This window comes from Podarcis tiliguerta, assembly GCF_965153285.1.
Source record: "Podarcis tiliguerta genome assembly, chromosome: 2".
NCBI lineage: Eukaryota > Metazoa > Chordata > Lepidosauria > Squamata > Lacertidae > Podarcis > Podarcis tiliguerta.
The window spans coordinates 81,000,709-81,028,459 of record NC_139535.1 but is presented as its reverse complement, the minus strand read 5'-3'; the positions used below and the strand labels follow the sequence as shown (position 1 = coordinate 81,028,459).

Sequence of the window (27,751 nt, the reverse complement as noted above, 5' to 3'; positions counted from 1 at the left end):
GTGATGGAGACAGGATGTTTGTGTTACTGTGTTCCGTGAAGTGGGACTATTGTCCTTTGTTCTTTCCCTTTGCTGTCTGATGCTAGAGAGAGAGGGAGCCATGTTGCAGTGCTGTGTGTGTGTTTATATGTAAATAAAGTAGATTAGCAAAAATGATGAGTTGCTGAGGTCTGTCATGCAAGTTGCGAAGACTCTGTTGGCATCGGTCACTGTGCTGTTCGGGCTGAAGAAAGCTTTTGAAGCTCCCGAATGATTGACCAGGAGGAAGGGAACATGCCAGTTGGGCATGTGTCTCTGCCAGGGTCCTACTCGAGTGTAGGCTGAGCTCCTGACAAGTACTAGTGTGCAAAGCCCTGTGTGGTTTGGGACTAGAATGCCTAAAATATTGTCTCATCCCTTATATATAACTGATCACCACTACTTAGCAGGAGAGGGCCTCTTGCAGTTATTGTCTCTACAGAAGGTTCATTTCATGTAACACAGGAACTGGGCCTTTACTGTGGTGGCACCTACCCTTTGGAACTCCCTGTTATACATCGGATAAGTGCTGTCTTTACTGTCTTTTGGATGCCTATTGAAGACCTTGGTTTTTCCCCAATAAGCCCTTTTAAGTGGAATTTTTTGTCCTCGTTTGTGTTGGATTTGAAATTGTTTTTATATATGTTTTCATTGTGCTTGTTTTGTTGCTTGTTTAAATTGCTTCAGAATGTTTCATAGGAAGCGATTTCAATGAAAACAGCGGAGGGCCACAGGTCCAATGATGGGGGTGTGTCAACATGTGTATACAATCCCACCGCACTCATCCATGTGTTACTGTTCAGCCCCCAACACTTACCTTTTCACTCTAAGGGCCACTTCTGACAGTCCTTTATTAAACTCATTTTAAGATTTGCCCTCTATGTGCTTTCCCCCCCATATACCTACAATTTTTCTGCTCATTTACTACTAATGTGAAAAGGCCCAGCTACCCATCTGGTACAGGGGGTTTGGAACATGCACTTGAGTCGCATCCAGATGACCGGTTTGTTAAGCATTTGTCTTGATTTTTTCATACAAAATTTGCAAGGAGGTTATAAGATGTTGGCTCTTTATTGAACATTCTGACTTGTTTGCAGGGAGGTTCAGTGTTGCTTCAAGCAAATGTAATCCCACACTTTCTGGAGCATTTTCCTGTCAGTTATTGCAAAAAGTTTAACTTGGGATGGGGAGGGAACAGAAAGCTAGTTTGTCGCAGAAGAGGTCCAAATCAGGTTTTAATTGTGTAACCTGAAATTGCCAGTGTGTGACTTCTTGAAAATAGTGACACTGTATTTAGGTGTAAATTTATTGAAGTGGTTGTGACATGAAGGACACCCGTGAATTATGCTCAGTTCATCAGAGGGAAAGGCAGGATTCCAACTCCAGGAGCAGCTGGGAGTGACAGTGCAATTTTACCTCCCCTCTTACCACCACGAGAGCATGCTATCTGCAATGGTTGTTTCATGTACAAGAGTGCAGTTCTCGTTTCCCTGCTCCCCTGCTGCTAAGGGTCATCTGCTAAGGAAACCGACAAGGAAGAAACCATCTGAGTCTTTATTGGACTGGCAGGACATGTACAGAGAATGAGCAGGGCGGGTACTGCAGTGAGGGGTTGCTATTGGGCGAGTGGCGGAGTGCTGTGCTTGGTGGCATTAGGTCGGTGTCTGTCTGCCACCTTCCCTGATCAGGACTGGGGAGGTACTCATTTCTGCAAAGAAGAAAATACAGCAGTGGTAGTGCAGCCAAGGACGGGAGCGTTTCCCTCGCTATAGAGCTGCCCATGGCACATACAGACACATAAATACAGAAACATTGAACAGACTTCCATCAAGATTCCAAGAGGCTGTGGGTGGATGCAGTGTGTGCTGTTGCTGTTTCTCATATGCGCTGGTGACCTGTGTCTCGAAGTGTTACCTGACACCCACCTGCCTGTAGAGAGCCAAAACCATCTATTGTAACCACAAGCTAGGAATGGCTTGGCCATTGAGTGCCTAGGTCCAAGCACCCCAAGGATAGGAAAGGAAGGAAGGAAAGAAGGAAGGAAGGAAGGGGCTGCTACTTGAACCCTGGGCATTTGTGGGTGATTACCGTAATCTAGGCAAATGATGGCATTTTCAAACTTTGCCTTTCATAAACTTCTGGACCCATTTCCAGCACCTAAAGAGCTGCCTCCCAGGCTTGCTTCACTGTTTCATGGATGTCAGGACCACAGGGTTGTCAAAAGGCAGAACATGCCTTACTGCCCAGCCTGTTCAGTGTTATGTACTAAGCTTGGATCCTAGAACAATAGGCAAGTAGGATCCTAGAATGCAACAACTGATTGGTCTTTCTCTTTAGCTAGATTCAGCTAATGCTCCTTCATGTGCCATGTGCCATGTCCCTTCTGTGGCCCAGAAGAAGTGTGCATAGATTTGCAGAGGCCCTATGTGTCTAGGCATTCACTTTACATCCATGACACCAAGTCAAACCTAGCCCCGGGACATGAACAAGTTTTGTAGAAAGTGTCATCCTGTAGATGCCTCTTGTGGACACGACACAGTACGGCACAGACAAGGCCTCATGTTGTTCCAGCCAGAAAACACAGGAAAGAAACAGAAATAAAGAGTTAATCAGTTGAATAACAAGGAGAATATCACAAGGCCACCCCGAGCAGGGCAAGGGTTAGTGACAGTCTGTCAAAGAGACTCAATAAGGAAGGTTAATACATGCATCATTCAGGAGTATTAATGGGGCCACAGGGAAAAGACATTGTGCGGATATGTATGGAGGGACATCTTCTGCGGCGTAACTGCTCTTCTCTGCAGGGTGTATGTTCCTGCTCTTCCTCAGTGGCAGAAAGTGATAGATTGGCTACTTTGCAAAAGGACACTGAAAACAGGTTTGGTAATTTAGTTTTTATGGAGGAATTCAACAGAGCGCTGAGGAGATTGCTCCATCCATGCAAGGTCTACTGCTAGCCTGATGGAACCATGTTCCCTCTCTTCCCCCTGCATGCTGTTTTGGAGGTTCTCCTGGACCCTCCAATAATTTGGGAGTGCATAGGGGGAGAGGGAAATTCCCATTGCACAGGCTTCTCCTAGTGGGGCATGTTAGCTGACTCCAGCCCTCAAAGATGAGAAGCACAATATGACTTATTTACAGATAATGAGTGTTGTAGAACCTTGTGTTTGTTTATGCAGGTCTGGCTGGTAGATAGAACCAAGTAGGCTTGATGGGGTGAAAGGAAGAGAAGGAGAAGCTGCTACATGAAGTAGCCCACAGTCGCATCTCGGAGGCCACAGTGGTTATGTAATGGCTAATCCCAGTCCCCTAATGTCTGCAATGTACTTATATAGCACATCTCCTTGGAGGTACAAAGGGCAATGGCCCGCAAGAGAGCCTTTTCCGTAATGGCTACAAAATTGTGGAATTTCCTTCTTACACGGGGGCATCAGACACTGTTTCTTGTCATCGTCATTGAAGAAGCACATCTTCTCACTGGCCTTTGACTGAATCAGTATAGCTAGTCAGTGCTTTTTTCTGGGGGGATGCAGGGGTACGCATACCCCTAAACATTTTGTGAATCTTTGTACTTTTGTCCATTTACTGTATTTATTTTTCCCGATTTGAACAATAACATGGTGATTTTCTTGAGTAAAAATTAGAGTACCCCTAAACATTTTTAAAGAAAGAAAGCACTGTTGCTAGTGTCTCCCCATATACCATCTGTTTTGTTGATATGTACATATTGCATTGTATGGCACTTTGGAGTGGGGCTGTTTTATTTTACCATACTCTTTTTATTTTTTTAGATGGAACCTGTCTGGGACTTTATGGTGAAGGGCGGGTAACAAAAGTAAATGATGATGATGATGATGATAGTATATGCAAGCAGAAATACATTTGCTGTATGTTACAATTTTATAGATATAAATAGAATAAAGGTGGCCTTGAGATAAAAATAGAGCATAACGGTATGTGGGTGTATGCATGCGTGTCTGCTTTTTCACATTAAAATCTTGAGTTACTTGTGTCAAGTGTGAATGCTATTAATGTGGAAACAAACAAACAGAAATCAGAAGCCTCTTAGTATGCAGACATGCAAAATAAATTATGATGCATCAACTCTTTGCCATCTGCTCTGTGTAGATAGAGATGGTATCCTACTTGTTGCTGCAAGTGAATGTGGGAACTAGCAGAAACTCTTGTTAACAGACAATAGTTGCCAGTTGAGCTTTAAGCATCAGTTTAGCTTTAAGAAAATGGGAAGCAAACAATTTTAGTAATAAAAGGTAAGTTTTCTGCTAGTGTGCAGTGTCCTGAGGGAACAAGTGATACTGCCCTCTAGTAGGCAGAATGTCTTTTAAGCGAAAATCATGGTAGTGGCACAGATGAAACTGATGTTTATTCGGAGATAGACAGTGCTGCTTTTCATGGTATTGAATGCATTATATTTTCTTGGTATTCATCCTACTTTCATCTCTAGTAAACATATTTTGCAGGTTTTTTTAATGCTTGCACAACAAAACATGAACTTTGATGGTGGTATGTTGGCGGTGAAATGTTTGCATTTTGTTTTCACTGTGATGTCTTTTGAGGATTTTTACTGCTATTATTTGCATTGTTTTGCCATTTCAGCTTGTTCTCCATTTCTGTTATTGTTCAATATTTGATATGGTTTTTAGTTATTGGTGTGAATTGTTTATGTATGTCACCTTTTAGAGTGGAAAGACAGGGCAAATATTTTTTAAAAGTACATCAAGTCCAATGAGCCACAGTGCCTCTACAAATCCTATTGCTTGTTTCCAGAAACAAGCTGTGTTTGCAGAAACAGGCTGTGACTGTGACATAGCCTGACTCACGTGCATTTCCAGCTGTGCTACAGTTTTACTGTGACCTAGACTTAGACATGCGGGTCTTCCATTAGTCCCATTAACAGGGACTTAATGGTTCTGCTCTAAGCATGTCTAAGTCAAGATAGAACCCAGAGTCTCCCTGCCCCGCCCACTGCTTTCCCATCTCCCTCTCACCTTGGTGGCCCCAGAGGCCGGTTTGTTGCTGGCATTACGGTCAGCGTTTTGGAAGCCTGGGAGGTAGTTGAAGCTGACCCGCTGATCGTCCATCCGCCGGCTCTGCGTATGTGCCAGCATATCCATGAAGTTGTCCATCTCTGGGGGTGGGCTGGGGCTGTTCTCTGCCCAAGAAATGGAAAAGGGCATTAGGGAAAGGCATACAGAGGGAGCACAGCACTAGGACTGATCTTGCCTCCCTCAGGTATCATGGACTTCTAGCAATCAGCATTTGGTATCAGATTCAGCAGAAAGAGCACCCTCCAATTAGCACAACAGTTCCCTGTTGAGTATAAGGGACGCGGGTGGCGCTGTGGGTTAAACCACAGAGCCTAGAAGGTCGGCGGTTCGAATCCCTGCGACGGGATGAGCTCCCGTTGCTCAGTCCCTGCTCCTGCCAACTTAGCAGTTTGAAAGCACATCAAAGTGCAAGTAGATAAATAGGTACTGCTCCGGCGGGAAGGTAAACGGCATTTCTGTGCGCTGCTCTGGTTTGCCAGAAGTGGCTTAGTCATGCTGGCCACATGACCCGGAAGCTGTACGCCGGCTCCCTCGGCTAATAAAGGGAGATGAGTGCCGCAAACCCCAGAGTTGGCCACAACTGGACCTAATGGTCAGGGGTCCCTTTACCTTTACCTCTCTGTGGAGTCAGCTTTCCTGATACAAAGCTGGGGGGGGGGGGGTAAATGTATCAGTTTTTGTTTCTCTCAGTTACTCATTTACCCAATATTACACTTATGCCTACTATACTATTTTTCACAAAACAATTTCCCTAATATGAATTTTTAAATGATATTTTATCTAATATATATGCATTTTATGCACACTTTATGCTACGGCTGCCATACATCCGGGATTTCAAAGGCGGAATCGACATCCGTGGGGAATTTCCAAAAGGCGGCACTTTATCCCAGATCTTAGGCATTTTTTTTGTGTTTTTTTTGAAAAAACCAAAGCTCAACAATTTGGGGGCTTTCCTTGAAAAAGTTCAACAGCTTTTGGGGTGTCCTGGTTTTTACTTTTTGAAATATGACTACCCTAAATATGCATTTTTTTTGGTACATGCTACTTGACTGGAGAGCTGCATTACAATATTTGGAGAAGTATGAATTCCAAAAGATGGTTGCATTTTGCTCTTTAAAAAAATGCAAAGACAGCTTGACCTCTAAATGCAAACTGAGGGAGAAATTTAGCATAGTACTATGGCAATTGTCCCATCAGCGCAAGCTTTTCAGCTTGCCAGGAGGAACGATCCCCCCTTTCTTCTTCCCATGCACTGTCCTGGGGGTTTCCCCAAACCATCCAGAATAAGAAAATCACCATGTTATTGCATAAGTGGGACTAGATATCAGAGCCCTACCCTGAATCAAATCTCTCTCTCTCATCCTTACTTCATTGTGCAATGATGCTTTTAGCTAGCTTTGTACCTATGATCCACAAATGCATTGGAAGACTTTATGACCTAATAGAATTTCAAAAGCAGGTCCATAACAGTTGTTCACATATTACCAAAATCTGAGGACTGGGGTCAGCAGTTTTATGAGAAAACGGCCTCCAAGAAGAGATGGACCTCACCTACGCATGGGGTAGTCAGGACCAAGAGCTGCTTTTGCTAGCTTTTGCAAAAATGTGCCCACTGACCAGAACTTGCCCCCTTCCTTGCCCCTCTCACCCAGCCTTGGTTAACTCACTCTTCTCAGTGTCTGAGCCGCTCTTGTTGTGAACAATCTGAATGTTGCATCGTTGCTCATCCATGCGCCCTCCTTGTACGTGGGTCAGCAGACTGAAGAATCCTTCTTGTTCTGGGGAACCCGACTGCAAAACAAGGACAACAAATAAACAGGGCCTGACATCATCTATCCTGTGCCCTTGTGGGTCCTCCCCTCTGGCTGGCTTTCATCAGCAACGTGAGGAGCAAAGCTGTGTTGTTTCCTAACTTTTGCCAAAGCACTCAGCAGGAATTGCTGCAGGTAGGTGAGACACACACACATGCCTCCGACGGGTTTTTCAACTCTCTTATATGGTACTGGATTACAAACAGTTCTGTGGTGTCTTCCTCTGCGGATCCTATCTTCATCTGTCAGAGCTGGATTTTTGTGGGAAATGTGGAGAATACATCTTCCTCTGCCTTGTTGAACTTAACCAGTCAGGAAGTTACACAGCTTCCTGTACATTTTATGTACAAGGATGTGTAGGCATAAGATAGGCATTACCAGTAACAGTACTTAGCATTTATATAGTGTATTTTGAGTGTACAAAGCAGTTCACACACATCATCTCAATAATCCTTACAACAGCTCTGCAAGCGCCTCTTTACCCTGGCTTTTGATGTTTAAAGTGTATGTTTTTGGACCCAACTACACACACATCTATCCATTCTGAAAGAAATTAGCCCTGAGTGCTCACTGGAAGGACAGATCCTGAAGCTGAGGCTCCAATACTTTGGCCACCTCATGAGAAGAGAAGACTCACTGGAAAAGACCCTGATGTTGGGAAAGATGGAGGGCACAAGAAGAAGGGGACAACAGAGGACAAGATGGTTGGACAGTGTTCTCGAAGCCACCAGCATGAGTTTGCCCAAACTGTGGGAGGCAGTGGAAGACAGGAGTGCCTGGCGTGCTCTGGTCCATGGGGTCACGAAGAGTCGGACACGACTAAATGACTAAACAACAACAACAACAACACATCACATTCAGTATAATGCCGATTTCTGTTTCTAGATCTGCTTAGTATGGCAAAAGTTTCCTCATCCCTTAATTTACCCCAATATGCTGGCTGATTCTCCAGTGGATTGAAGGTTGGTGATCTTACCCATCTTTTGACAGCAGTTGTGCCAACTTGAATAAAATATTGGGAGAGGGGAGGTAAGCCCCACCCCACATAATCAATCATATGATGTGGTGCATGAACACCATTTGAATGGCAATGCCCATCAACTTTGGAGGGGGGCAGTGCCCTTAAATAATTTATTGGGGGAGCCGAAGGCACCTTGGCCCTATGTTTGACAGTCACTTTGTTTAAAGTCTGAAAACAAGGGATTTTTTGTAGCCTAAAGCCTAAGATTATGTTATGGACCATGTGCACTGTGAGATAAGTATCCTTGCAGTTAACAACTCTCCTTAGGATCATATACCTAGACTGACACTGTCTTGTTGACGGAGTGCTCCTCGGAGCACACAATGACACAAGGCCTCTCAAGCACACTCCACACATGTGACAAATTTCTAGCATGGCTATAACTTCTTTGTAGAACACTGCTTGTCTTGTACAGCTAATACAGCCATGTATCTTTCAAGGTGTGCACTTGCTGCAAGAACCCACAGTCAACTGGGGCTGCCTACCACATGTGCAGGTAATGGAACTGACACAGATGAGGCACATCTAATTTCCTACACACACAAGACCTACAAAGGAACATAATGTGCGAAGCTGCCTCCTTAGTCGCCAATATGTTCAGGCTAAAAAGAAGCATAAAGCCCCAATTTGCTCTGGTGCATAAGAGCTGACCTAAGCCAACTGTGTCTGACTAAAGCAACTCTGAACAATGAGAATCCACCCACCTCCCCATGCAGCTGCTTCAATTACTTAATTCCCAATACTGCTAACTAGTGCAATTTTTCTACAAAAAGAGGTGCCGGAACTCACCATGAATGACTCCCTTGCAGACCCTCCAAGTGTCCCCATTTTCCAGGGACGTCCCTGATTTAGAGAAGCCGTCCCAGTTTCTGATTTGATCCTGGAATGTTGCACTTTTCCTTAGAAGGTACCTATTTTTATTGGAGAAATATTGGAAGGTATGGAGCTATCCAACCCCCAAGCCATCTGAAGGAAATCCTGTATAGGGAAGGGTTTTTTTTAAAAAAATGTTTAATGTTTTATTATATTTTTATATGCGTTGGAAGCTGCCCAGAGTGGCTGGGGCAACAGAGTAAGATGTGTGGGGTATAAATAGTAAAATTATTATGGAATGAGACATCCCTATTTTCATCAGAGAAATCTTGGAAGGTATGCCCTTGTTCTCTTACAAAGGCAATGGCGCCCACCTGAGAGGTGCTGGAGTGGAGTTCCGAGTGAAAAAAAGCCCTGCTGCTGAACACATTTCTAGCCATTCTCAGTCTCTGACTATCATTTGCCTCCTCATACCAGATTTCTAAGCTGTTCCTACAGTCTCTCTTGGAATGCTTTTATTCAAACAAGTCACTTTTATTTTTCTCATTGATATAGTCAAATGACATCCCTTAAGAGGCTTATTTCATCATAAAGCTAGGTTTCCCCACCCCCACCCCCACCCCCTGTCCTTCTTCAAATAATAATTATCATAGGTCTGTGGATTTCAGGCTTTAGAAATGATAGAATTGGATGTGCAGGTTTGAGGTTTTTTTGTGGTTTTTTTTAAGTGTGAAATCTTCCATTTGCCTTTTAGCCATCTTGTGAGTTCAAGGTTGATCTGAAGTTTGAACTGGGGTATTCACAGCTCAGTGTTTTAACTGTTAAATGTGATTTAACTATTATACTATATGGAGCTAAGTTTCATTTTGTACAGTGTTTGAATTATCGGGAAAGGCAGCAGGTTTTTAATGGATTCCACAAACTCCATTTTCATTCTTTGCCCAGTTGTGGGGTTGTTGTTTTTTTTGCTAATCCATGCACCCCATTGTTTTTTTTAAAAAAACTATATCATAATTGGCTCCATAAATTTGTATACTATTTTGTGTTGGCCTAATAAACATATTGCCATAATATGGATTTTTGAATTTTTTTATAGGCTAACACAAGTTACCTTTTCCTTTTCTTTAGAAATTAATATTTCATTAGAACATTAGATTTTCATATTAAAATGCAAATTGGGTTTTAGGTTCAAAGGAAATTTATTTCACTATCTATGTGGGAATAATGTCAACATTCACTTCAGGAAAACCACATGGTTGGAAAGCCATTGATCTCACCCAGGTATGTTTTTTCTGTTCTGTTACATTATGAGAAATTATTGAGGTTAGGTGCGGTGTGGAGGTTGGGGGGTTTGGAACAGTCTTTCAGGTGTGCTTGCTTTAACAGGCCTTCTCTTTCATCTTCTAGATATAACTTGAGGGCTCCCAGCAGGTCAGAAAGTTTCTTTCTGACTTGAATATGAGGATGACTATAGCCTTTTACAAAAACAAACAAACAAAAAAAAAACTGATTAAAATCTATACAATTTCCTTTTAGGACTTTTCCTTTTCTTTTCACAATGAAGTGTCTGCAAATGCATGCTTTGTTCTTTACTTTAAAAAATGCTGCTGGATACACTACCAGGATGCAACACAGCTGCTTGCTTTTTTAAAGTTTAAAAAAGAAAAATTCTTTCCTAGACGCAGTATGAAGAATAACAAACAACATTACACAAAGTTTGACTTCTTTCCTGTTTCAGTTAAGAAGGGGAGTGCAGCTATGTATTGAAGTGCTGTATACCGAAACAGACTGTGCTTAATATTTTGGGGAACTGTTTTGGGGTTACATCACAGAGCCTAGGAATAAAAACTCCCTAAAATCAGCACCCACTGTTGTGCGACAAGCCTGTGACTTGTTGTGATAGTGTAGCTGGCCACAGTGGAGCAATTAGGCAGCTGCAGCCTCTTTCTCCTGGCGATAGTAGTCCTTAGTTGGTATTCTTGAACATGTCCCAATGGAGCCCAGGTAGCCTGCTCCTAATCTGAGACAGCAGGCACAAACACAAAATAAATTATCCAAAATGAACCCAAACAAATTATATAATGTACTATTGAAAACATTATTTGCACAAGCCCATCATTCCCTTTATTTCCAGTGTTCAGGCTGGGAGTGACATTATTTATGTAGCCAAAATGGTACTGGTCATGTACAAGGCGAAGGTGTCAGCAGGTTTGGAGAAGCTCCAAGATTTGCAAAAGTAGAACAGAATGTAAGGAAAAATAGTAAACAGGGAAAAGGGAATCCTCAAACAGCCAGAGCCATAAAAACTCAGAGCTTCATAGCTTTGCAAGGCAAGGGAATGTCAGTGGAAGTGCAAATGGAATGGAAGGTCCTGCAATCCACCACCACCCCACACCATTTAAAGTTTAAAAGTCTGATGCACCACAGTAATCCTGCTGCTTATCCATGCACAACAGCACACAACCAACCTGTAACTGTGACTATCTTGTCACATCAGCAAACATTCCACATTTGCAGTTGTGGAATACAGATGAGTATGTGTGTGTTTGCATATATGCTTCGCATTGGCTACAATCTAATTGCATCAACTCAAATAAATGATATTCCAAAGTATCTGAAAACCTGCACCCAAAGAATTGTAGCATGAGTCCAAATCAATATGTGAAATTGCCTCAGATTATTCCCCCCCCCCCAAGCTGTCTCCTTTCTTCAGGCTCCCCTTTCTTAGCCCATTGCCTACTTTGTTCCTCTCCTTCAATTACCTTGACTCGGGGCACCCCAAATCTTCCCTACCTTCTGGGTTCTCTTTCCAGCCCTCAATCTGTTTCTCTGAAGCTATTCCCATCCCTGGACCCTATATGTATAAAAGGTTCTCCATTAGAAAAGCTGGCCTGCAAATATCTTGACAGAATGTTCATGAACATTCATTGTCGCACGCTGGCGCAGCGAATGGTTGTACACCGGTACAAGTGTAATACAGTACAGATTGTTACAGCACTGTGATTTCTTGTAGTACGATGATAGGATCAGGTGCATCAAAAAGGCATGAACAAAATTGCATTGACCAACAAACAACAACAACAACACAATTCTAACACAATAACTTAAAACAGCATAAAGCTATCATGAGTCCTATATGCAGAATATACTGCTAATGAAAGAGCCAGACAATTGTGGTCATTTTTCCAAGTCATCTGGCAACATATAACAATCCCCAAACCCCTTATTTCTAGGGTTGGCAGCAACACACTTTTGTCTCTGTTACAGCTATCTACAAATACTTCTTCATAACCCCTTTTTAGCTGTAAAAAAAAAAGGGAAAAAAGAGTGTTGCTATTTGGTTCTCCCAGTGTGCCCTATTTATATTTCTCTCCCCATATTGTATCAAATAATAATTTTTCCATTGCATTGTACACTCACACACAGAAAGCAGGTAGATGGGAAATAACTGCAGCTGGGTGGTAAATCATCTACATATAAGTGTGTGGAAGACAACATCCATTGCTTGTTTATAAATCATTACCACAAACACTCGAAACCGCTTGGTAGGCATGTAACCTCTGCATCTTAAATTGGTCTATTCCCCACTTGCTCTTCCAAACCCGAGAGCACTGATTCAAGGAAGCACTGCAGCCTATTACCCTTGCCATACTGGTAATAAAATCAACCTTTGCTCTTCCCTATTTTGAGACAGAGCAACTGAATTCACCACATCCTCCCACAATTTCACAAAACAATTCAACCAACATGCATTGTACAGCTGCGGAAGCATTATTTACCATTTCACGGTTAAGTGGGTCAAGAGGTTCTCAAGGCAAAGATAAGCCAATATATAAGATTCAGAGTCATAGGGCTCCAATCCAAGAGGTACAGTAGGCCTTTTCTGTGTCAAGGAGGCTTACTCATTTTGGTGAGCAGACAGAACGAAGAAGTAGCTTTGCAAAGTTGTCCATGTGATTGCCTATTTGTTTACTGACTATGCAGGCATCAGATATACTGGAGAAGGGATGGTATTACTAGAAGTAAGGCTTTATTATGTTTTTATATATGCTGGAGTGGCTGGGGAAACCCAGTCAGATGGGCAGGAAACAAATAAAGTGTTATTAAATTATTCTTATTATTAATAGCTTGCCCTTCTCCACCATATAGAGTAAAGGATGTTTTCTTCCAAATCTATAAGCTATCATTTGAGGGGGGAAGCCATCAACAAAGGCGGTCATTTACACAAGACAGAAATGTGAAGGGATAATAAATGGATCAATGTCAAGCTGAGGTGTCCTGGCACCTTTCTAGCTCCTGGCTTCACTTCCTCCGATAATTTTCTAGCATTGACTAGGGAAAAGTGAGGAAGGATAAAGATCCAACTACAACATTAAGGAAGAACAAAAAATGGAACAGTGTTTGGATGCAACAGGGGAGTTGCTATGGGCAGGAAGGCCTCAGGTATCATATAACAAGGTCACAGTATATAGAGGGAGGGAGTGGTGATTGTGGAAGATGAATGCATAATACACAATACACAAATTTGAAAATTGGGGGGGGGGGGGGTAGTCAATAACACCTTAGCCCTAGGGGTCAGGTGGCAGGGGTCAGATTGGTGAAACTGGAAGCAGTACACATAGAATCATAGAGTTGGAAGGCAACTCCTCTAGCCCACCCTGTTGCTGGTGCTTGATCTGGACATTAGCTTTGAAAGAAAGACACCCAACCCTAGCGCATTAGGGAACCTGAGGTATGCTTGGGTTAGAAAAAACACCAAGGGTACCTTAGAAACCAGACATGAGAGGGCAAAGAGAACAGAGCACCCTATTGGAAATCAGCAACTAAGAATTGGCAGGGTTAAGCTGATACAAAGGGGATTGAGGCCAAACTGTAGAGGAAGTGATAGACATGGAGGGGGAGGGAGGAATATCAGTCAGCACTGGAGCGAAGCCAGCAAGTGTTCAGAATTAAGGCATTAATCTCCTTTCTAACTGTGTGGTCTGGTCCTCCTGCTGCACTAACTGAAAAATTAAACTTAATGGGGGCATTTGGCTACAAAGATATGCTTATTTATACATGAGGTTAGTCACTACGTCTGGCAGTGTGATTCAAATGGATAAATGTGGCCCAGCTAGGCTTTTTTTTTTTACCATCTCAGACTTCAAGGCTCAAGTAACCACTGACAGGGACTGACATCTCTTCCCTAAACAGTCTGCCTCATATATATTTTTCCCCAACCACTCTTAGCAAAGACTCTTCATTCAGCTCCTTACTATCAGGCCCATTTATTTTTTAATCTAAAAACCACAGCTGCTTTTTTCAACACTCTTGAATTTTCAACATCCTCCAAAATGAAGGGTCAAAGAATGGTCAGAATATTATTCTCAGGAACCTCAAAGTGCCATGTTCCTTACCCAACCAGATATTGCATATATCCTCTGTCTTGCTACCATGTTGCCCTAGATGTTCAAAAGTAGAATTCGTGTTTCTACTATAACCCTTTAATCTTGTTCAGAATCCCTAGTTTCCACAAGATGTTTTCCTGTTGAATTGGTGCTTCTTGTGTTCCTGTATCTCAGAATATGGCCTTGCTTTGAACCAGGGGTGGGGAACCTACGGCCCTCCAGATGTTGGACTCCAGCTTCCATCATCCCCAGCCAGCATTCCCATCTCAGGAATCATGGGAGCTGTAGTTCAGCAAGAGCTGGAGGGCCACAGGTTTCCCACTACTGCTTTAGCCTGTGAAGTACCATATGACTAGAAAGGTCCCAAGAACCAAAGAATCTAGACCTCGTTGTGAAGAACTGCTACCCCATCAAGCTGGGTATCACTTTGACAGCATTTTTCTTTAACTTTTAAAGTTGATAAAAGGATTTTGTGTTTGTACATGCACTCGTATGTAATCGCCAATTAGCTGAAAAAAATACCCGCTCATATTCTAGTGTCTTTCAATTATATAAACTTTATATCATTAGTTCTCACATTTAAATGCGGTCAGAAATATACCAATCCATAAAGTGAAGTCACTGAAGGAAAGGGTTATTGAGTAATGCTCATGAAAACATGAATCAATGTCACACAAGAAAGCAAGGCCGTTGATGACAGAAACACACAGGGGTTATAGACAAATAGATGCTGGCAATGTAGACACACAGAAAACCATAACTGGAAGAAAGTGCCCCATTGCACACAACCAACTAATAATGACTATCAGATGTGGAGGGAAAGGGCAGAACATAATGAGGAAACTAATACAGGAGAGAAGGTTGACACCTGAGCACCAAATGAAAGGAGTGGGAGAGAGCCATCAGAAATGGACATGTCAGAATGCTACCAGAACAGAATGTGTGACGCATTTTCTTTTCTAACGGTATCCAATTAATTGTGGGTCCCACCTGTCCATAAATGACTCCTACTCCTATGCCACTCCCCCAGCCCGTTCCCCCACCCTGAGCCCAAACTCAATGGCTGCCACAGACATTCTAAGTCCCACAGCAGTGGAAAAACTGGATGAAGACCTCTATTTGCAGCCCACGGCACCATGTCCAGGCCAACCTTACCCCGCTTGATGGGTTGGATGCTGGTGCTGCCTCTGGCGCTGCCTCTGGCAATGCCTCTGGAGCTGGAGCTGGTGCTGAATCTGGCTCCTTTTTCTCCTCCTCTTCAGTTTTGGCTTCTACTGTTGTCATTGTGAAACACCCCTCCTGTAAGTACTGCTCAAAATAGGTTCCTTCCCCCAGCGAAAAAGCTGTTTATCCCCTTGAGTTGGTGGTACAGGACTTGTCGGCGCTGTGCACTTTCCCTGCCCTCTGGCCACTCTGACAGTCCTGATGCCCGCTGCTCTTAGTGATTTATACAGAACTACAGCAGTAAGCACCCCCTCGCCGGCTCAGTGCCACCCTCTCCCCCGCACAGCCTCACTCTCTCCACACAGGAGATCAAAATCCATATTTTAATAAACACAGGCGTCCAATCTGCTCCCTCCATCGGATCCCCGTAATCTGCATAAAGATTATCCTGGATAATTGTCTCAAAAGAGCCAACACACACTTTGTTAGTGAGTGTGTGTGTGCTTATGTGTTCCCATGTGTGTACATGCACATGTGTTGCACCACAAGGAAACTGAGGAAAGCACATGCCTTTCCTTCTTGCCACTACATTTGTTTTGATCTGGCGACATCCAGGCTGCTAGCACAGTCCTTGTTTCCCTTGCCCTAATCAAGCCATGATCTGACTTCTCATGAGGTCCACTTTCAAGTCAGACATACTACACCTCTGACATAATATGACACTACTCATTTCGGGGCCTGGTAGCTGAGTCAGCTACAGGCCTTAGTGCTTGGCCAGCCACTGTGAATTCTGGCTCAAGCTGACTCAGAGCCCTCTGGGGTGGTGTGGGAGGTAAGACTTGGCCCAGTCAAGAATGCACTGCTACACATATGTGTGAACACCCTTCCTAGAGATATAAAAGGCCATTGCCGAGTCCTACACTAATAAATGTTTGGCACAATAGTGACAGGAAGAAAGTCACTGGCCTGTACTAAGTAGGTGGCAATAAAGTGAATTAGTTTCTAATTTGTTACTTCGTTAACAGTTATCTGAGCATGGAATTTCCTTTCTTGCGCTCTTAGCTCACTCATATATTTAGCCCCACACATTAGAAATAAGGAAATTATTCTGACAGTGTTCTGCCACACCCCTATAGAAGTAAAAGGGTAATAGGAAACAGCCAATGTTCTCTTAGGTAAGCAGGATCTTTCGATTCTGTCTTTATACTTTCCTTTCTCATAGTGGGACACGGGGATAAAACTGAACCAGGTAGTGGGTTTGGTGAGCACTGCTGCATGCCCTTATTTCTGGCCCATGGAATAAAAGCTGAAATATATGACTTGTGGCCAAGAAGCTTGTGTTCTGGATGTGCTTGCTGCATGAAGCATATAAGTGTTTAAATTGTGGGAAGCCCTTTCTTGTATAGAAGTTAAAGTTGGAAGGTTGATGGTGGATGGGGATTGTCAACAACTATCTGCAGCAGCCGTAAGGTTCTTAAGGGAAAAGGTGGGCTTTCATAGCAAAGAAGTATATGGGGAAAAGGGCTGGGAAAGTTGTTAGTCAGGAACTATTTACAGTTGAGGGCTGGTGGAGAAAGCAGGTACACAGGCAGGCCCAGTCCACTGAGCCTAAATACATCTGCAGTATGAGGAAGAGCAGCTGAGTGTCAAAGGTTGACCTGGTCCAGCTGGTGCAGTTGGCCAGCTGTTGAGTTCAACAGGTGGCAAGTGGATCTTTTGAGACGCAGGGATGCCAAGGGATTTGTACAGCTTTGCAAGAGCAACCGTGGCCCTAACTTCTGCCTCCAGATTAAAGCAGAGCCATATTGTTACTCTAGGCAACTTGCCCAGCAAATGTTGGCAGCAGGGTCCGGAATAGGGTGCGCATGACTAGTAAGGTGAGTAGAAATTGACCCTGATGGTAAATAACAACAAACAGGATATCCTGATGAAGGACAGAGGAGAGACTTGGGGGACGAGTCATGTCAACTCACTCACTGAATGAGGCATCTTGGTATTCTTGGTGCTGGTGTAGCGGGTGCTGGCATCATAGTCACCAAGAAAGGCACTAGGCAAGGCTTGGTACTGGCGGCCAGGCATGGACAGAGCCCTGAGAGAGCACAGGAAGAACTTCCGTGGACGCTTAACACTTCCAAGACTCTTCTTCTTCACCACCTACAAAAATGTCCAAGTCAAAGGATCAGATGGGGAAATGTATGAGGGATATGCTGGTTTCCTTACCCCCTGGCCTCCTCCCCATACTTGCCAGTTTCTTTCCAAACCGATTGGCTTTTTCAGCCATTTGGATTCTCTGGTGATTGTCACATAGGTGGCCGGGAATGGGCTTCTCAAGGCTTATGCTTTATGCTCCCCAAAAGGCCACTGAGACCAACTGTAAGCATTTTCTCGAAATATATCCCAAGTTCAGCAGTAACCTCTCATTTGAAAAAAATCCTACCTGGGCAGACATGTTCCCACTTTGATGATACGATGTTGCAGCGATGGTCTGGGATGAGATATGCTGAGAGAGAAACATAATTAGACAACATAGGCAGCAAGAGAGGCCCCAACGAAACCGTTGCTCTACCTCAGGACAAGAGCCTCCTGGACAGTCTGGGTCATCCCCATGGAGCTTGCTGAATTTTTTGTTTAGAAATATATAGTGTTAATTCAGATCAGTATAGCCCTATAGATCTTGATGTTTCATTTCAGAACATCATAACTGTATATAAATTAACTGAATAGTTAACAGGGCCTTTTCTGTGGTGGCATCTGTGAAAACACTTGCACAATCTTTTCACAGCATCCTGTGTTTGACATATCCTCTCTAGGACTTTGCTGGCTTTGAGAAAAACCATTTAAAAAATCCAGTGAGCTTTTGGGTGATTTTATGGTACTGCATTTTAATAACAAGTTTATCTTCTGGTGTTGTTTTTAACGTTACTTAATGTTGTTGTCGCTTCATCTTATTGTTTAATATATTTCTAATACCTTCTACTGTTGTTTTGTTGTCACCCTGGGAGGGTGAACACCCAGGGGTTGCCAACTTTTTTGAAATTCAGGACACATTTATAATTTTGATAAAGGGATGTGGGTAGCAGTTGCAAAATAGCTGCCATGCAGCGTGTGGCATATCACAAAGTGGCTATTGTCGGGCATGACACATCACAAAATGTTTGTCACATCTAAGAGCAGGAGAAGAGACACAACCAAAAAATTGTGCGGAGAAGACTAATTAAAAAATGTTTGCAACATGGGTATGTAAAGAGCCAAGCATATTCCAGAAACCTCCTTCACCACCAAAAAAAGTGAGTTTGTACTGAATTACCTAGACACTAGGGAGACTGAAGTACTTTGGCATGGTTTTTATACTTGATGTTCAACAAGCACTGTCAAATCACAGATCACATTTGTCTCAATGGACTGTAATGTAAGAATCAGAGATCCAGCACATCCCATGCCACAGATTTGTCAATTCTTATTATTTTCTCATCTGCTCCAAACAACATTCAAATCTGAGTCCACTCCTACAAATTCTTTATATGTATAGGTTTTTCTTAGGAGGGGGTGTCCTTGTAAAGATCACGAATATCCATATGGCTCCACACCAGAGATTTGAGTTGGGACTAAAGAGCAACTTATCTGTAATTTTTATTTTCTTAAAGTTCATTGAGACAGATGTGTTCTGTGCCTGATGCTGCTTTGGGACATATCTTATGTAAAGATCATGCTTGTGAAAGAGAAGTTTTCATGTGAAGCTATACTGCATGAATAGATTTCAGGTAAGTTCAGGGCAGAGGGGGCACAGGGCTGCCTTCATTCTACTGAACACACTCACACCCACACCCTGGTCAACTGGTGAAAACGAAGGAGAAATCCTGAAGCCAGTAACATACCACTTTCACAGGGAAGAAGGGCAAACCAATGGGGAAGTGCCATAGCAGGCATCTACTTTGAGTGCAGAAGGTCTCAGGTTCATTCCCTGACATCTCCAGGTAAGGGATGGAAATCAGTGCGATGGATGAGCCTCACCCTGGGAAAACCTCCTTCATGATCAAGGTGTCTCCACTGCCAGGTAAGTAGATGACAGATGAAGGTGATGGACTATATGAAACTGGCAAAAATGACTGGCAGAATCAGAGACCAGGGAGAAGAGACGGTGGAGGAAGATTGGAAGATATTCAAAGACTATCTACAGAAATATTATAAAATTAATGAATGTTAGAATGACATCGGAGGGAGGTTAAAAGGTCATTAGTGATAATGTGATGGAGTATGTAAAATTTGAAGGTTAAAAAGATGAAGAATTAAAGGTTTAATATATCAAGATAAAGATTAAGAAAAGACAGAGGGAAGGGATTTGCTGACTAAATATTTGAATTGGAATACAGTGAGAGGAGGTGTGGGGAAGTCTGGGATATAAGCAAATGTAAGAAATATTATGAAAATGGAATTGTTTTTACTTGTTTTTCCTTTTATTTTTGTCTTTTTGCATTTGTATTTGTATTTTTTGCTTTTTGTATTTTCCTTTTTTCTATTGCTATGTAAAAGTCTTAATAAAATATTATATATATATATATATATATATATGCTTTCGTAGATTTTCACGGGTACAGGAATGCAGGTTTTGGTGTCCTCGGGTGTCTTCCCGTGTAAAAGTTGGGGTGTCTAGGCGACGTTTCGACGAGGTCTCACTCGTCATCTTCAGGCTGGTGCTTTCGGCTTCTTGTTACTGGAACAGAGCAGGATCTCAGTGTTTGAGTTCCTATAAATACTGTTGAGGAGGTGTGGTGTATAGCCTCCAATGTTCTGGGCAGAGAGGAGGTTCCCAGGCTAGTGTGCCTTTTCTTCTTTTGTTCCTTAATTACTTGAGGGATATCTTGGGTGATTTCTTGAGTGATTTCCTGAATCCCACTTAGGTGGGTCATTAGGTGTGGATTAGTTGCTAAAGCCTTCGTGTCTTGAACTCTTGAACTTTGTGAAGAGTTTTTCTGAGAAGATGGCTGTACTGCACTTGGTTGTGCTCTGGCTTGGCTTCGTGTATAGGGGCGAGCTGTGGTTTTGTGGCCTGTGCCAGCCAGATCTGTGTAGGGATTGCAGGGGGGTGCAGCATCCGGAGGTGCCACCCTGGTTTGGCTACTGGATGGTGTCTGTAATTTATCTGTGGAGGGGGTCTGGGTTTGGGTCTGGTGTGGTTGATTGGTGATGGCGTTCTGTGTGCCTCTGGATCTGGTGTCAGATTTTGTGGGGAGGGCTAATTTCCAGATGTCTGGCAAGCGGGATGTGTCGTCACGCTTGTTCATGTTGTGAGGGTGTTTCTCTATCTCGATGGCTTCCATGATTATTCTCTTGTGGTGATGTTCCATGTTAAAGAGCAATTTGGAATCTGCAAAATTAATTTCGTGTCCTGTTTCTTTCATGTGTTGGAAAAGGGAGGAAGTTTTTTCTTCTTTTTTGACGGCATTCTTGTGTTCTGCGATCCGTGCATTTATTCGTCTGTTTGTTTGTCCAATGTACGTGGCTGGGCAGACTTTGCAGGGTATTTCATAGACCCCTTGGTTTTCCAACTGAATTTTATCCTTGGGGTTTCTGAGGATATTGGCTATTTTTTGGTTGGTGCAAAAGGCTGTTTTGATATTGTGTTTATGGAGGATTTTGCTAATTTTATCTGTAGTGCCCTTGATATAAGGAAGGAGGGCTATGCCATTGTTTTCTTCTGTGTCTTGGTTTTTGGGGGGTGTTTCTTTTTGGATTAGCTTCGTAACCCTGTTTTGCTGGTATCCATTGGCAATTAACACATTTGAGAGATTCTGTAACTCAGTTGTCAAGTGGTCTTCGTCAGCCAGGCGTTTGGTTCTGGAGATGAGAGTCTTGGCTACGGAGTTTATTTGTGCAGGGTGGTGGTGTGATTGTGCATGTAAGTAGCGGTTGGTGTGTGTTTTTTTCCGGTAGATAGTGTGTCCTAGGGAGCCATCAGGTTTTTTGTAGATTAGGACGTCAAGGAAGGGAAGTTGGTTGTTGGCTTCTATTTCCATAGTGAATTGTATTTTGGGGTGTAGGCTGTTGAGATGTGTGAGGAAGCTATCCAGTTTTTCCTTCCCGTGTGGCCAAATTACAAAGGTGTCGTCAACATATCTGAGCCAAAGTTTGGGTTTGTGTTCTGACTTGTCTAAAGCATTGGTTTCAAAGTGTTCCATGTACAGGTTAACAACTGAGTTACAGAATCTCTCAAATGTGTTAATTGCCAATGGATACCAGCAAAACAGGGTTACGAAGCTAATCCAAAAAGAAACACCCCCCAAAAACCAAGACACAGAAGAAAACAATGGCATAGCCCTCCTTCCTTATATCAAGGGCACTACAGATAAAATTAGCAAAATCCTCCATAAACACAATATCAAAACAGCCTTTTGCACCAACCAAAAAATAGCCAATATCCTCAGAAACCCCAAGGATAAAATTCAGTTGGAAAACCAAGGGGTCTATGAAATACCCTGCAAAGTCTGCCCAGCCACGTACATTGGACAAACAAACAGACGAATAAATGCACGGATCGCAGAACACAAGAATGCCGTCAAAAAAGAAGAAAAAACTTCCTCCCTTTTCCAACACATGAAAGAAACAGGACACGAAATTAATTTTGCAGATTCCAAATTGCTCTTTAACATGGAACATCACCACAAGAGAATAATCATGGAAGCCATCGAGATAGAGAAACACCCTCACAACATGAACAAGCGTGACGACACATCCCGCTTGCCAGACATCTGGAAATTAGCCCTCCCCACAAAATCTGACACCAGATCCAGAGGCACACAGAACGCCATCACCAATCAACCACACCAGACCCAAACCCAGACCCCCTCCACAGATAAATTACAGACACCATCCAGTAGCCAAACCAGGGTGGCACCTCCGGATGCTGCACCCCCCTGCAATCCCTACACAGATCTGGCTGGCACAGGCCACAAAACCACAGCTCGCCCCTATACACGAAGCCAAGCCAGAGCACAACCAAGTGCAGTACAGCCATCTTCTCAGAAAAACTCTTCACAAAGTTCAAGAGTTCAAGACACGAAGGCTTTAGCAACTAATCCACACCTAATGACCCACCTAAGTGGGATTCAGGAAATCACTCAAGAAATCACCCAAGATATCCCTCAAGTAATTAAGGAACAAAAGAAGAAAAGGCACACTAGCCTGGGAACCTCCTCTCTGCCCAGAACATTGGAGGCTATACACCACACCTCCTCAACAGTATTTATAGGAACTCAAACACTGAGATCCTGCTCTGTTCCAGTAACAAGAAGCCGAAAGCACCAGCCTGAAGATGACGAGTGAGACCTCGTCGAAACGTCGCCTAGACACCCCAACTTTTACACGGGAAGACACCCGAGGACACCAAAACCTGCATTCCTGTACCCGTGAAAATCTACGAAAGCAAATATCTCACCTCTACGGGGAGGAAACCTTCCAGCTGACAAGAACCTACGAGAAACTAGAAATCCGAAGAGCCACCATCTTATGTGATCTCTTGTTCCTACGCAACTGCCGAGACAACAACTTAATTCCCACATGCTTCCAACTTAAATTCCACTCTAAAACCCCAGCTACCGAAAGGATCCTGAAACGAACTGAACTATCTCTAATCAGAAACGAACTACACAAGAAAAGATACCTACTAAACCAAACCAACAAAGATCTACTCACTCTTCACCTCAAACTCTGTAACAAAATCCACCCTGCACTCTGGGACAAATGCAAACAACTAGCCGTCTGGAGAGCTGAAACGGAGACCTCACACAAGACAGACACACACACCAACAAACTCCACAAACTAGAGAAACGCCAGAAGCCCAGCCACCCTCCACAACAACCCATGAAACAAACAGTACATAACATATCAGACAGGATCCTCACCTCAACTGAAACCAAAGTACTCTCCAAAGGTTTCAACTTTGCAGTCGCCCCGAGACGCATCCCCACGGAAAACATCATATGCGGAGTCGAAGCTAGCCTAACCAAAATCAATCCAGATGAAGCCAATAAAATCAGACTTGAAGTCACCAACATCCTCTGCTCCAGCAAACCACCCAGAAGCAATTTACACAAAGAAGAACAGAAAGCACTCACCAACCTGAGGAAAGACAACAACATAATCATTCTCCCAGCAGACAAAGGTAATGCCACTGTTGTGATGAACACATCGGACTACCAAGCAAAACTATCAAATCTACTCCAAGACCCTACCTACCAACCTATAAAAACAGATCCCACCACCTATCTGGAAAAAACCACCAAATCCAAAATAAAAGCCTCTCCTATCAGTGAAGAAATCCAGCTAAGAATCATCCCCAGAGAAAAATCATCCAGATGCCCCAAACTCTACGGCCTCCCCAAGATACACAAAGAAGGAACACCACTCAGACCAATAGTCAGCTCCATAGGCTCACCTCTACAAAATCTCGCTAAATTTCTCGCCAAGCAACTTCAGCCCTATGCAGAATCCATCTCTTCACACGTTCCAAACTCCTTCCAGTTCATAGAAACAATAAAGAAGCAAAACCTACAACCCAATGACCTACTTGTGAGCTTCGATGTTGTATCTCTCTTCACACAAGTGCCCATTAATGAAGCCTTGACAGCCATTCAAAACAAATACAATCCCCCCGAATACATCTTGGACCTGACCAACCACTGCCTAACCAACACGTACTTCATCCACAATGGACAAAGATACAAACAGATAGAAGGAGCACCTATGGGATCACCCCTCTCACCGGTCATCGCTAACCTGTACATGGAACACTTTGAAACCAATGCTTTAGACAAGTCAGAACACAAACCCAAACTTTGGCTCAGATATGTTGACGACACCTTTGTAATTTGGCCACACGGGAAGGAAAAACTGGATAGCTTCCTCACACATCTCAACAGCCTACACCCCAAAATACAATTCACTATGGAAATAGAAGCCAACAACCAACTTCCCTTCCTTGACGTCCTAATCTACAAAAAACCTGATGGCTCCCTAGGACACACTATCTACCGGAAAAAAACACACACCAACCGCTACTTACATGCACAATCACACCACCACCCTGCACAAATAAACTCCGTAGCCAAGACTCTCATCTCCAGAACCAAACGCCTGGCTGACGAAGACCACTTGACAACTGAGTTACAGAATCTCTCAAATGTGTTAATTGCCAATGGATACCAGCAAAACAGGGTTACGAAGCTAATCCAAAAAGAAACACCCCCCAAAAACCAAGACACAGAAGAAAACAATGGCATAGCCCTCCTTCCTTATATCAAGGGCACTACAGATAAAATTAGCAAAATCCTCCATAAACACAATATCAAAACAGCCTTTTGCACCAACCAAAAAATAGCCAATATCCTCAGAAACCCCAAGGATAAAATTCAGTTGGAAAACCAAGGGGTCTATGAAATACCCTGCAAAGTCTGCCCAGCCACGTACATTGGACAAACAAACAGACGAATAAATGCACGGATCGCAGAACACAAGAATGCCGTCAAAAAAGAAGAAAAAACTTCCTCCCTTTTCCAACACATGAAAGAAACAGGACACGAAATTAATTTTGCAGATTCCAAATTGCTCTTTAACATGGAACATCACCACAAGAGAATAATCATGGAAGCCATCGAGATAGAGAAACACCCTCACAACATGAACAAGCGTGACGACACATCCCGCTTGCCAGACATCTGGAAATTAGCCCTCCCCACAAAATCTGACACCAGATCCAGAGGCACACAGAACGCCATCACCAATCAACCACACCAGACCCAAACCCAGACCCCCTCCACAGATAAATTACAGACACCATCCAGTAGCCAAACCAGGGTGGCACCTCCGGATGCTGCACCCCCCTGCAATCCCTACACAGATCTGGCTGGCACAGGCCACAAAACCACAGCTCGCCCCTATACACGAAGCCAAGCCAGAGCACAACCAAGTGCAGTACAGCCATCTTCTCAGAAAAACTCTTCACAAAGTTCAAGAGTTCAAGACACGAAGGCTTTAGCAACTAATCCACACCTAATGACCCACCTAAGTGGGATTCAGGAAATCACTCAAGAAATCACCCAAGATATCCCTCAAGTAATTAAGGAACAAAAGAAGAAAAGGCACACTAGCCTGGGAACCTCCTCTCTGCCCAGAACATTGGAGGCTATACACCACACCTCCTCAACAGTATTTATAGGAACTCAAACACTGAGATCCTGCTCTGTTCCAGTAACAAGAAGCCGAAAGCACCAGCCTGAAGATGACGAGTGAGACCTCGTCGAAACGTCGCCTAGACACCCCAACTTTTACACGGGAAGACACCCGAGGACACCAAAACCTGCATATATATATATATATATATATATATATGAAATGTCCTCAGTGCGAAACCACAGCCAAACAGCATAGTAGACAATACTGAGCCAAATATACCAATGGCTGGAGCTGGTACAAGGCAACTTCTAACAGTCCTAAGTGAGGCATGCCCCAGAGATTCCAGCAACCCTTTTAAAGAAAAAGTGACCATTGGGGGGCAAGCAAGCACTCAGGCTATGTGGAGGCAAGCCAGTGGGTGGGAATCCACCCTGCTGTCTCCAGCACCCCCTTTCTAAAATGTGAACAAACAACTGTCCGCTCTGGAACAGGAGCAGTTTCTGTGAAGGCAGCCATGTGAAGGGCGTCCCCCCTTTCCCCTGGCACTACCTCAAGTGTAAACAAAGAACTAAACCCCCTTCTTCAGTTTTTGTTTTTTTAAAGTCCCTTCAGCCAGGCCCAAAACAACACTTTGGGCAAGTGCTCAGTACTGCAGCTGCTGGCATGAGGTGGGCCTCACAAGTTCTGACATCGTCCCCTCAAACCTCTATGTACCACGCTCACCATGGCTTGCTCACCAAAGCCTAGTGGTGCCTCTTCTCCAAGTGAAGCCTCTGTTGCATCGAGAAAAGAGGGGAGGCATCCAATCACAGCCAGGACCCACTATTCCCAGCATCCAATCAAAACTGAGTATTGCAAATGGGCGTGCTCAGGCCCACTCTAGGCCTAGCCAAAGAGACATATGCCAAACAGAATTGAAGTAGGCACTGCAGTAGGGCTTGGTGGTGCCCATGAGCAGGGCATTGGTAAACCAGGGCTGCATAAGAGTGGGGTTTTTAAAGTACTGTATGTTGAATGAAATTTAAATTTAAAAATACCACAGCTCTGTAACATCTTGTATTTTCAAAATATTGATCTGGCACTGTGTAAAAAAAAAAAAAAAGGGTGTTTATGTACTCACCCACCTTAAGCCAGGATTTGATACCCACAGTCCCACCTGTTTTGAGCAGAGGAGACATAAAAAAAAAAAGCTTTCTCTGTGAACAAGTGCAGTGGTAGCTCATGTAGGTGCCCCACCCCCCACCCCCAACTGATGAGGCAGCTGGTAAATGCCTGCACCATTCTTTTTCTTTTACTGCTCTTTTGGATGTGGCAGCCATTTTGCATTACGCCACAGCTATTTTTGTGATTGGCACCTATGGCATTTTCTCAATATTCCAGATGTGCTCATTGGTCCCAAAAGGTTGGCCAGTTATATCCCAGGGAGTAACTAAACCCCAGGTCCAATCCAGAACATTCTGTGATGTCAAAATTCTCCTGGTAATTTAAATTCCTACAGGGAATTGATCCATTAGATCTTGGATCACTTAACCAGCTAATAAAATATTTCTTCAGGATCTTATCTGGTTGAAAATAGATGCATGCACAGGAACTGTCTATAAAACAAATCAAAACACCACACAATCTGCAATTATTTATGAAAATGTTTATACTGTAGTCTACATTTTTGTCTTTGCAAAAGACTCAAGTGGCTAACAAAACCCAGCCAGATGAGCAGGGTATAAAATTTTTATCATAATCATCATCTTAGTAAAAAGTTTAACTCTCTTTTCTGTCTATATAAATGCTCTTAGTCAAATGTATATCATATTAGTCAAGATACACCCCTGAACACATTTTTCATGGCTGTATTGTGTAAGACGTCAATGTAAAAAATTTGTTCTTTACTGATAGCTTTCTAACATCTGCTAAATGCAGTAATAGTGCTGTCCAAGAATCTTTTTATGTTGTGTTTGAGAAAACATAGCTATTATTATAATCACTCCAGATAAGATTTTGCACTTTTAAGATAACTGAAACATATTTGTGTGAGCATGTAATTTTTGCATTATAAAGAACAGGTAATTGCTAGAGGAAGTTGGTGAGGAAAGCTTGCGAACAGACAACAACCATGTTTTTTACCTGTAGATGTGATATAGAACAGGTAAATATGAGAGGTAATGTGAAAAGAAGGGAAATCAAGAAACTGTACCTAGTAGCACCAAGCACCTAGTGGTGCTAATGGAGCAAATATGTAAGTGTGACATCACATTTCCACCATCTCATCTGCAACCTTGACATTATCAGCACCATATTCA

General features: G+C 43.2%; 1 protein-coding gene across 5 annotated transcripts; it reads right to left on the bottom strand.

Moving 5' to 3' along the window:
• Positions 1–1,556: 1,556 nt before the first annotated feature.
• On the bottom strand, positions 1,557–26,634 carry PCP2 (Purkinje cell protein 2). 5 transcript variants are annotated; one of them, XM_083418385.1, is made up of 7 exons: positions 26,579–26,634; positions 17,724–17,786; positions 17,260–17,440; positions 15,278–15,396; positions 6,758–6,881; positions 5,028–5,191; positions 1,557–1,726 (listed from the first exon to the last, which is right to left on the bottom strand). In XM_083418385.1, exons 1-7 carry the CDS (start codon positions 26,630–26,632, stop codon positions 1,721–1,723), a joined length of 711 nt encoding a protein of 236 aa, XP_083274511.1. In that variant the 5' UTR covers positions 26,633–26,634; the 3' UTR covers positions 1,557–1,720. The 5 variants fall into 5 exon arrangements, with proteins under 5 accessions (XP_083274511.1, XP_083274513.1, XP_083274512.1 ...); XM_083418387.1 differs by lacking the exon at positions 26,579–26,634 and adding an exon at positions 26,192–26,296; XM_083418386.1 differs by lacking the exon at positions 26,579–26,634 and adding an exon at positions 26,134–26,167.
• Positions 26,635–27,751: the final 1,117 nt, after the last annotated feature.